The sequence below is a fragment of the Lepisma saccharinum genome, chromosome 26, assembly GCF_977018435.1.
Source record: "Lepisma saccharinum chromosome 26, izLepSacc3.1, whole genome shotgun sequence".
In the NCBI taxonomy this organism is placed as follows: Eukaryota; Metazoa; Arthropoda; class Insecta; order Zygentoma; family Lepismatidae; genus Lepisma; species Lepisma saccharinum.
Window position 1 is genome coordinate 20,890,951 of NC_139254.1, and position 11,905 is coordinate 20,902,855.

The 11,905-nt window shown below is 38.1% G+C and overlaps 1 protein-coding gene across 1 annotated transcript in view; it reads left to right on the forward strand.

Annotated features, from left to right (window-relative positions):
• The window catches only part of LOC145979407 (HAUS augmin-like complex subunit 3), a 53,624-nt gene extending 46,288 nt beyond the window's left edge, over positions 1–7,336 (forward strand). Inside the window, exons 10-11 of the mRNA XM_083112285.1 lie at positions 2,639–2,807; positions 7,046–7,336. Of these exons, the coding sequence (XP_082968411.1) occupies positions 2,639–2,807; positions 7,046–7,174 (298 nt within the window). The 3' untranslated portion in view covers positions 7,175–7,336. The remainder of the gene's footprint in view (positions 1–2,638; positions 2,808–7,045) is intronic.
• Positions 7,337–11,905: the final 4,569 nt, after the last annotated feature.

The following is an 11,905-nucleotide window of genomic DNA, read 5'->3' on the forward strand; positions in this document are numbered from 1 at the left end:
GATTCCCAAATTGAAGGAACCACTTTGTGGCACTGTTCCAGGCAATAGATTGCTCCATTCGAGTCATGAACAGGTGCAGCTACAGTAATACTACAACTTCCACATTTGTGCCAATGGGTTGTACACAATGGTGGTGACTACAAAGGGCTGTAAAGGTTTCACAGATCTCTTGTATCATTTGTAAATAAATAGTTGTCACTATTAAATCTCCAACCCACGTACATTCAAGAACATTTTTGAGATGTTCTTCATGTTAGTACTAACGACCTCCACTCCACTTGCATAGAAAGTTTTTTATGAACAACATTTATGGGGCATAATATCTGGACATGATGTATTTTCTTTACTTACCATGATTTATTTCCAAAACTTCTTACATACGTACATAAACCCAGAAAGTTTTGTTATATGCCTAGTACACTGCAACATGTGCACCATTGGTGACACGGCAAGAGTCTGAAATGTATTCCACCTCAGCCCATATGTTCTCTAGCATTTCTAGCATCACATTGTTGTTTGGAGCACAAATTCTTCAGCATAAGTCTGGCAAATCTTGAACCTTTGAAACATACATCTGGTCCTTAACAAAACGCCACAAGAAAAAGGCAAGCACAGTAAGGTCTGGTGACCTTGGTGGCCACATCATGAACTGTGATCCTCTTCCAATCCATTCTGCATTAAGAAACTTCATACTTCCTTGGCGAAATGGCATGGGGCTCCATCTTGCTGGAAGATTGTTCCTTTTGAAGTTGAGGTACAGTATATATTCCTGTAACATGACAATTTGCTGCATTTACAGTGTGCTCAGACACACAAAAAGACCAATGAATTTGTCCTTCATTACTGCTCGGCAGTTTGAACGAGTCTGTATTTCCTGAGTATGTGCAACCTATCTCAGCATATTACCTCTAAATCTTTTTCAGTTACCCTTCAGAATGATATAAACTTTGTCATTTGAACTAAACTTTTTACTTTTTCCTGATCAAAGATAGGTTGAAAAAAAACTTCGCCATTGCATTTCTCGTGAAATTCTAGCCTGATTTGATATATCACCAACTTCCCATTTAAAAAGTTGAGTTTCAATTCAATATGGTGAGCGTGTGCTTGGAACACACCAATATGGTTCCCCCTAGACCTAACCTGTTTGTATCATGACCATTTGTACCCAGCCCAACTCCTTGACATTTTATAGGGTGTGAAGGGACTTTTGAATCACCCTGTAGTGCTGAGCAGAACATGCTGTATATTAAAATGTCTAAAATTGTTTTTGAATTGTTAAACTTTTCAAGTATCAGTGGGAATCGCTAAAAGTATCATCACTGGTATTGATTCAAAATGGCATCGGCTCAGTGTTAATTGAAATCAATACTTTTTGGTACCAATGACAGGTGTGGTATCAAGCCGATCTGTGTTGCGAGGTGGTTACAGTTGCTTCATGGGACATCAGCCCTAGCTTTAAATGGTGGGTAAAGCGTGGGTATAGGTTTGCCCCATCACTTCATCATTGCAGTTAATCTACATAATCGAAATAGAATTGATTTTGTTTATTTTACTTCGCTTTTCTGCCACTTTTGGCTAATTGTGAAGAGGAGGATGAGTGATGATGTGATTAAATGATGAAGGGACACTCGCAAAGAACACCCATTCCCAGGCTGGGAATCGGACCCGTGACCTGGCATCATAGCACACTATACTGGTCATGGGCCCAACTGACAGCTGACCTACTTTTTGCTACATTGCTCCATCTGTCCACCAATCGTCTTTGGGGATCTGTAGTTTGATGAGTGTCAACAACCTCAGTTGTGAAATAAAAGCTGTAGGGTTAACATTGCTCCCATTACAACGTTGCCAAGCATACATCAAATTTTGTTAGTTGTTTTTTTTTTAGCTTATTTGTACAGTGTTGGGTGTTTTGTGTACTAATTTTCCGTGCTTTGTGTATTATTGTACAACTTTTATCCAGTAACGATGCTGATCAACTTTCTCCCTCTTCCCCGTCTTACAGTACATTTGGCAGGATGCTGTGCTGCGAAACCAAGGGCCCTGGGTTTGAAGCCTGCTTGGGCTTGGTTGTTTGTGAATGTCCATTCATCAATTTCATCACTCATACCCATCTTCGCAAATTAGCCAAGAGGCACAAAACAGTAAAATAAACAAAATCAATCAATCAGTCAATCACATTTGGCAGCATGCTATGTATCCGATGCTTATTTGTTTCATCCCTTCAGGAACTTTTGGTGCCTTGTGACTCGTAAATGCCTGATGTCAGTCGAAGAGATTTCAACTGATCGCTGATTTGTTGTTTCCCAGCCGCCAGCTGGAAGTGCGATCAGTATAACCACTTTGCCACGGAGGCTCGCAGGGGAAAAATAGGACATTGACATAGGCTCATAGTTTCTTTGTCTCTTTTGTTTGCCGCTGTAGGCTAATTGCAATAATGAGGATGAATGATGATAAGGTGAAATTGATAAAGGAACACTCAGAGAAACAGCCATTCTCAAGCCAGAATTGATACTCAGAATCTTCAGTAGTAAGATCGTATGCATGCAGCCATGAAGTTTAAATTGTATTGGCTTTGTAAACAGTGATGACTTTGTATACTGAAAGAAACTACAGTAATTTTTCCCCTCTGTTCTAGGAACAATGATATGTATGACTTGAAGAAGGCTCTATTCTCAGGGACTACTAAAAAGCCTGTCATTACTCCAATTCCAGTGCAACATGCACTGTACAGTGTAATGACGAGCATGGAAAATTTGGCCAAAAACTTTTCTGAGCTGTCAGCCAAAATACGTGATAAAAGAGAGGTAAGTGATTTTTTAAAATTTTGAGGTGCAGGAGAAAGATCTTGGCAATGGATTTTTACAGGTTGTAATATTTTTTTCTGCTGGAAATAATTCCCTCAATTGGAAGCAGATGACACTAATGTTCACTTGCTAATAGAAACCGCAAATATCTATACAGTTCCATGTTTTGCAAGTAGAGGCGATCAAGGGACAAACTTCTAGCCCCCATCCTGAACTATTTCCTTGTCTTCTTTCTACCTTTCCTGTGATCATAAAGGGATGATTGCAGTGTTGCCAGCAGCATAGTGGTAGTTCTTACTACATCAGTCTGTATTCTGCCTATGCTCACAATCAAATGATGACCAGTTTGTATTACTCTGGAATATGCCCACAGCCATACATCTTTTATTTGGTTTCTGGTAGCAAAACAATAGACTGGCAACACTGAATGTAATGAAGGGGAGGGAGATCACAATTGCTACAAGTTGCTGATACTTAGGATGTGGGGAGCTGGAGAGTGTGGCCTTCACACACTTATTAAAAACTGTGGAACTTTAAAGTGTGGAGATTGAACCAAGCTTTCAAGTCTTAAAGTTAGTTTTATACTTGGGCCATTCAGAATTGATTGAGACTTGTGTCCCGCGTGCCTATATGCTGTAAACGAGAACAGATGAGAGAGTGGTGTGTAAGAGTGGTGACCTTGAACTGTGTGCCTCTCGAGTTTCATTTTCCTAGCTGCAGAGGGTGCCACGTGACAGGCATTTGTTTCTCACAGTGTAATCAGTCGTGGACAAGTGAGGTACTGCCAAGTGGAGATGTACGATATCAGCATGGACGGAAACTACCACGGTGAAAGGTAAACCATGTGGTTCCTGTGGATAGAAGGTGTGCCTACATGTATGATTCATAATCAGCTACAAGCAGCATGTGGCTAATTTACTCCCAAGTTGTGCAACTGTGTTCCACTAGGTGGCAAGTTTCACAGCCGGAAGTGAGAGTGCCAAGAAAGGAAACAGGCCCGGACGTTGTTGCTCATCGCAAACCCTTGTCATGACTCATGGTTCAGCAGGTGTCTGACATAGTAATGAACGACAGGCATGTTCCTTCTTACCACAGGAGCCATGTGGTTCCTTCCATGCTGATATCGTACACCTTTACTTGGCAGCACCCTCAGATTAAACTGCGAGAAACAAATGCCTGTCACGTGGCTCCATCTGTAGCTAGGAAACTGAAACTCAGGAAATGCACAGTTCAAGGTTACCACTCTTACACACCACCCTCACTTCCGTTCTTGTTTACAGCATATAGGCACACGGGATACAATCTCGATCAATTCTGAACGGCCTAAATATATATTTCAGAATTGTAATATTTGCAGGTCCTCCTCCATGGCCGTGTGGTCTAAGGCACCTTGCTTTGGACGGCGGCTGTGGTACGGCATGGGTTCAATCCCCGGGAATTTTCGGCCTATGTATAGGGCCAGTGGCAACCCACAATTGTGAGGAAATTGGGGAACTAGGAGTGAGTAGCGTAACCCGGTGTCTGAAATCTCTTACAACTACTGGGGGTTCGACGTGCTAACCACACGTTACCCCATTACCGGTTGAAGAACTCTACACTTCTAGGTAGGATTGTGGAAGGGAGACTGGCAGGAGATAGGCCCAGTCCCTTTTGAGGGCTGTCAAGCCTTGGGTTATTTAATATTTGCAGTGTTGTGTTAAAGATTTACACATAAATAAACGTATTTCAAATTTCAACTCTAGACGATATGCATTTGAGAAATAAGTAGCAGGGTTGGTACGCATATGGAAAATCTGGAAGACCAGGCAAAGTCAGAATTTTGCAGATCATCAGGAATTTAAAAGCAATTTGGGGTCTGCAAGAGTAAAAGTTGCAAAATGAATAAGTGGTTCATTTCCACGTCCGCATTTGGTTCTTGTGATTCCACTCCCCAAAAAAGATTCAGTTCAGGAACTTGTTCCACTCCTTCTTATGAGTCTCAGTCTGGTATAAAATTATGGTTCCATTGAAATTCGGTTCTACACGGACTTGTAGATAATATATTTAATTTTAACTTTTTTATTCTAGGTTTTAGAAAGAATATCAAAGTAATAATTGTAGTCCAGCATCGGAAGAATAGGTTATAGTCTTCTATTTTACAGATCTTGGTCTTGTTGGCATTTACTTTTTTGGTGTAGCACGGAAAGAAATGGGCTAGGCGCAAGTGAATATAGTATCACACAAACATTTGATGTCTATAGTAATATTTTATTCTTCTTTGACACACACCTTCACTGATCCTCTAGGGCCTGTGACTGGTCACTAATGTAGGCTTTATACCTTTTGTAATAGGAAATGAAAGGTTATGGAAATTTATTCCAATAAAGTCTTATTTATTATTCTTTCACACAGTTACAACAAAACTTATCCACGGGCAATCCTGGATCGAGTTGACTGATGCCTACCTTCCAAGATTTATCACTGTTTTATAGTATTGCAAGAACCTGGCTTGAAAAGAGAGGTTTATGAGAAACTAGCCCAGGCATAAGCCGATTTGCCCATTTAGGGTACAGGTAGTTCTTCCTAAGGTGATACCAGCCTAAATGCAACCGGGCAAGAAGGCCCAAAAGTACGTAAATCTATAATTAGTTGTTGTGCGAATTACTGACTGATTTCAATTCAACACGTATTCTAAAATACGAAAACTTTATTTACTTACATTTCGTATCTGGAAAACGTAAGTAAAAAGAAGTTTTTATATTGTAGAATACATGTTGAATTCATAAATCTGGTCCCTTTTTATACAGAACGGTTGTTGACAAAATACAAAGGATGTTTAAGGTTGACCAAGACTTTTGTGCGTAAAATATTAATGAATCAATGTAGCGCTGCATTACTTCAGCAGGACAGACCATGATTCCTTGCGAGTAATCACGATCCTTTGCGACTCATTTGGCGGATGTGTAGTAATGTAAACAAAGATTGCAGCAAGTAGTGTATCTGTTGCTGTGGAACAGCGGTGTATAATGAAATTTCTCGTGAAGGAGATAGCGAAACCTGCTGAAATTTGGCATAGACTGCAAAGTATGGTGAACAAACTCTGTCACGGGCAATAGCGTGCGAATGGTGTCATAAGGGTTCCCTTCCACCCCAAAAAGCAAAGCGCTGCCGTCTGCCGGTAAGATTTTGGGAACTGTCGTCTGGGACATGAAAGGTGTTATCCATATGGATTTTTTTGGAGAAGGGTGCCACAATTAATGCCCAGTATTACTCAGCACTGCTTCACGGTGCTGTACATGTGGCCATTCGGAAGAAAAGACCTGGAATGTTGTCGAAACATGTAATTCTTCTCCATGACAATGCCAGGCCACACACTGCCCATTTGACTCAAACAACACTGGCCAACTTGCACTGGGAGGTTTTACCACACAGTCCTTACAGTCCAGATTTAGCCCCCAGTGATTTCCACTTGTTTGGGTGCTCTTAAAGAGCATTTGGGCAGGATGCACTTCCAGACAGATGAGGAACTCGAGACACCAACCTACTTCTTTCTACGCCAAAGGCATCAAGGAACTTCCACAATGATGGCAACGGTGTCTGGATGTTCAGGGGGACAAAACTGACATGGTTTGGTGCTTCTATGTATGTATATTTCCTGTCTAGAAATAAGTCTTGGTCAACCTTGAACAACCCTTGTACCAAGGAAACTTTGTGGATATTTACACATATCCATGGATTTGCATAATTACATCATGTAATTTAGGCCTTTACAACATTTACATAAAATTATTTAAGATGTAAATTACATAATTTCTTGAATTAATTTTCAAGTGCTGAAAAAGATCACAAAATAATTAATTTTGATGTCTATAACAATTTTAGATTCATGCTAGAATGTTCGAATTGAGTGCATGGCATAGATAGATGTACATGCAGATACTGTGCTGGGGTTTTACAAATGTAAGAACTACCAGATTGCTGGGGCGACACATCTTTGAATTTTCATGTGTTTTTGTGCATGTAAGATGAAATTTGATTCGAAGAAAGTGGTGAAAGTTAATATTTGTAATCATTAATGCATCTGTATATTTAATTGAAAAACACGAAGTTCAATAACCAAATATCATGATACAATAAATATGTCTAAAGAAAATTCATTTTTGGACTGGAAACCTGGAAATGTCAAGAGTATTTTGTAATAAAAAAATAGCAACCCTGAATGCAGACCAGGTCCTCTTACATTTCACTCTTTATTTCAGGCACTGGATATTCATCCCGAATTGAAGTTGGAGAGGGATCTTTGGATTCTGTTCATTCGTAATCCTTCGAAATTAATTCAGGAGGTGAGGAGTCTCGAGGAAAAAGCCGCGATGATGAGGGGAAACTAACAAGATAAGTTTAGTCGACTGTATTGATTTTTAATAATTTGTAAGAAATGTTTTGGATGCTGATTAACTTTTGTCATTTAGATGCATTGGATTATGTGAATAAGAATGTAACCATTTTGTAAAATTTATTTGTAAAAACTGTTTGATTAAATATTTAATATATTTTAGCATACAAGTAATTTGTAATTTATACCCATTTGCTATTTGTTTGTAAAGCATCTTGTACACGATCAAATTAATCATGTACAAGTTGTTGAATTGAACGTAATTGAAAGTCGTTGAACAGCTTTCTCATTGGAAATCTTGAATGGTCTGAAATTGCCCATGTACACAATCAAAGAAACTTGGACAAGTTCACATTTGACCAAAACCTGTGCCAAAACGTGGCAATGTGTATGGCATGGAAATAAATAAATAGACTAGCGATTAGCCGTAACAGATATTTTTTTTTTATTTCCAAGAGAAGAAGTAGACATATTAGAAACTCTAAAGAAGTGTGATATTGATGTATTTTCTCGAGTCCGCTTTAGACGGAAGCATTTTCTTTAACATTTTTGCTAGCATAAATGATAAGTAAATGTTTTAAAAAAAATTATATCAGATAGTAGCATTTCTTGGAATATTTCAGTTAGCTTTTGTGATTACAATGTATAATATATACAGCATGAAAGGAACATCGAGTTACACCATCTATGGTGAGTGCACGGTGTTTACAATCGAAAAAATGTAAATATTCTTCCATACGTGTACAGTAAACGTTGTAAAGTATGTATTTAATCAGCGCCATTGTTTTGTACCTAAAACTATTTAATACGAAACATTATTCCTCTCGGTTGAATAGTTATCATCTTTTAAAAATGTGAAATGATAAGATTGTTTACATCTCATGAGCCTGCCATTACTTCTGCATTTGCAGAGGAGCTGATCTATAATCCGGAGGTGTTCACACTCCGGAATACTTTTGCAGGTAAAGGAGGGCGAGGTGTAACGATGAGGCTGAGGGCAAGCCGTCAGGGTGGTGGGGAGGTTGAGTTAAAAGGAACACCTCTCAACAAGGGAGAGAAAAAAAAGTGACAATATTTAAGAATTCACCCCCCAAATGTGCATTTTATTTTTTATGTAGGGTACAGGAAAATGTGACTGCCTCAAAATATTTGTGTATCTTACAGTCTTCTTTCCACACTTTTTTTTCTTGCCAGGGACAATGCTTCACTAAGTTGCCGTTTTAGTTTCCCTTGGTGTTTTTGCTGCATAAACCAGTATTTTCGAACGGGGTCACAAGGACATACGAGTGTGTTTTTGGATGATGTATCTTTAGAGACGCTGAGATACACTCTGGAGGATACTGGAATGTGTGGCATTGAGATGTAGATCGACCACGTTGTGACACGCACATTCATCATTAGTTGTATTTTGTATTTGATTTTTGTTATTTAGCGTCTCTTTTCTTCCATTTTTGACTGAACCCCACTATGAGGATGAGTGATCGTCAGATGAAATTGATGAAGGGACACTCACAAATAACACCCATGCCGGGATTCGAACCAGGAAACTTCGGTGGAGAGTCCGAAAGTTGGCCACCAGCAAGATGTACATTTTGATTTTTCTTTTTTTACGTACATTTAACTCCCAACAGGTTCAGTGAAACACTGCTTATTCCGCGTCTTTTGACAAATTTACACCTTGCGGCTTGTGTCTATGTGGAGTATTTTATTTTCATAGGTTCGTAACACTGTTAAGGTACATGTACTTTTGTTTACAGAAAGTCTTAAGTTCTATGATTCCCACTTTAATAATACGAATGCCCAAGGCATCTGGATTTACGAATTCCAAAAATAATATCTGGACATAATTTTGAACATCCTGGATTTAATCTTCTTCAGGACTAGTTTTACCATAATGATTAACATTTTTATGCAGATTTATTGCATATTAAAATATCATGAAGCCTGTGTAAAATATCCACTTAGCCTACAGTCAGTTTTAATCTCTAAAAAAAGTCCTGCCAGCCTCTGTGGTGGAGTGGTTTGGATGTCATTGGGCATGCTACAACAACTATATTTTTCAAGTTTATCTCACTTCGAAAAATGGCTCTGATATTATGAATTTTGAAAACTTATATCAGTTTAGATTTCTTACTAGAGCATAGTTTCTCAACCTATGGGGTGCGACCTACTGCTGGGTTCCGAGGGGGCGTTTGCTGGGTTGAGAAGTCCGGCTCGAAAATGTATTTACATACAGGGTCTTAAAAACCTATTACATTTAAATTACTAAGATATGTATTATCTCATCCCTCTGCTCTCGGTAACGAGATTGAAAATTACTTTCCAAAAAGTTAGTGAATTGAATACCCATTCTCGTATTTTGAAAGTTCAGGTATGTCAGTAAAACTAAGAGAACAACTGTGTGATTCTGGCATTAACTCTAAATTTTTAGATTCTTACTTATCAAAGTTTTGGATATCTTGAAGAGATGAGAATCTTGAACTTTTGGATGAGGCATTAAAGTTGCTCATGTCGTTCTCCACCTTATATTTTTGTGAAAAGGGATTTTTATCTCTTATTCAAGTGAAAAGCTAGTACAGAAATAAACTTGATGTGCACCCAGATTTACGACTTAGGTTAATCACCATTGAACCCAAAAACCAGCTTCTGCGGAAAAGGCAGCCCTAACAGTCTCATTAGTTTGGTGAGTAGGGGGGGAAAATGTTTTCAATTTCAGCATGTGTGTTTCGTTAGATGTTACACTAGAGTATATTAGTCTTTTTAATTACATATTTACTAATCTAGAATGAAGTATGTGTAATTTGTTTAAGCAAGCGTAATAGAGGGCTTCTTAAAGTACTCCATGTTAGCGAAAATATTATTATAAACTGGGTGCAGACCCCTACAAGTAATTCTGCCAGTACCCATGCTTATGGGTCCCATGAAGTGTAATATCCTTCAAGGTGGGTCCCAGACTGAAAAAGGTAAATACTGTTCTAGTGCATTCAAGTGATCTTTGTGTGCCATAAATAGGACCTTATGCAGTCCTGAATTTTTCAGCAAATATTTTTTGTTTTCTGCATGTAAGCATGAGCTCGTAATCAGCTTACAAATTCTGGTCATGGCAACTGAGCCTAGATACAGATTTTCGTTTCACGTAATACACACATTTTCCAATTTTTCATATGTAAATACATATTTCTTAATATTTGCTTACAAGTGCATAACAGACATTTTATCTCGAAATTTCCAAGTAAAATTTATAATTTTATAAAATCTTAATTTGTCTCAAGATTTTAGTAGGGAACTGAATTATTACCATTTTAATATCCTGGTAAGGACTCTGGCAACAATACTTGGTATGATCCAGATCATCTGACATTCTCATTTAGTATTATCATGAAGTGAACCAATCACAGTCAAGAAACTGAGACTTCTGAAGTTTACAAATAAATTCTATATGCTAGAAAAAATGAGGAAGCCAAAACTTGAATATGTCTGCACATGAAATATAATTATAAAATATTGCTAAATATTCTTTTAATTTTAGTACATATTTTTGTATATAAAAATTAATATTTTCCATATTATTACCGTCAGGTCCTAGTCAGCAATGTGCACAAAGATTCTATTGAATGCTCTTGAAACAATTGGGAACAGCTGTAATATTTCAAGATTCGGAATATCATAACGGTTTTTCAAAATGAGAATTTTTTGAATCTGTTAAGAGGAATATGGCTTACCCTTGATAATATTAATATTATCTCTAGTCAAATGATAAACAAGGTTATTTAAGAAGAAATAAATGAATAACATATCTCCTTAGAAGATGTGCAGTTAAATTTCCAACAAATAGCAGCAGATGGCACCACTGGGCATGGCGTGACAGTTCAATACCAGCATGGTGTCATTCAGTTAGAAGTTTTTCTACATGCTTACTTATCACAAAACAAGAACTAATGTTGCAATCATTTCAAAACAAATTTAACAGGCACTACAATTCTTAAGTGGTTAAAAAAAATTCATTGAGAATTACATATTGCGTTTGCAATAATAAAAGAAGTTAGTTGAACAAAACCATTTTATTCTGAAAGCTATTTTAGCTCTGTGGTCTATTTCTTCTACATAAGCACCTTGGTATTGAGTTGATTATAGTGGAAGACAAGGGGCATTGTGGAAACGTCGTAACCTTTTAATGAAGGGGTTCTAGGTTCGATGCCTGGTGGAGGCCCATTGCACATCGATTTAAACTGTAGGTCCTGTTCCAATTAGCCTCTTTCTGCCTAAAGTGGACTTGAAACAAAAATTCTAATTCATGCTTGGAGACATACTAGTCATACTCTCTACTGTCAGTCCATTTGCAGAAGGATACTGGGTCAGGGGAAGGATATGCAATTGAGTCAATTGTGCTTGAGCTTTCATGCAAGTTTCATCATGGTAGTGGCTGTGTACTTGTTTCTGTCGACAGTCAAGATGAACACAATGCTGCTTCAGAAGTTTTGATAGGAGGTTTAAGATCACCTGGCCTACATCCCTGATCTTGCCCCTAGCGATTATAATCTTTTTGCAAAATGAAAGGATATTTTGGGAAGATAACACTTTGATGGCAATGACAATGTGACGAGTATATACAAAAACTTATCTGCTGGGACAATTAGTGCCTCAATGCCGTAGCATAGGTGCCTACATAGAAAAAATAGCTCAAGGTATGCACTAGTGTTGGGTGATATATCGTTCAGACAATTAC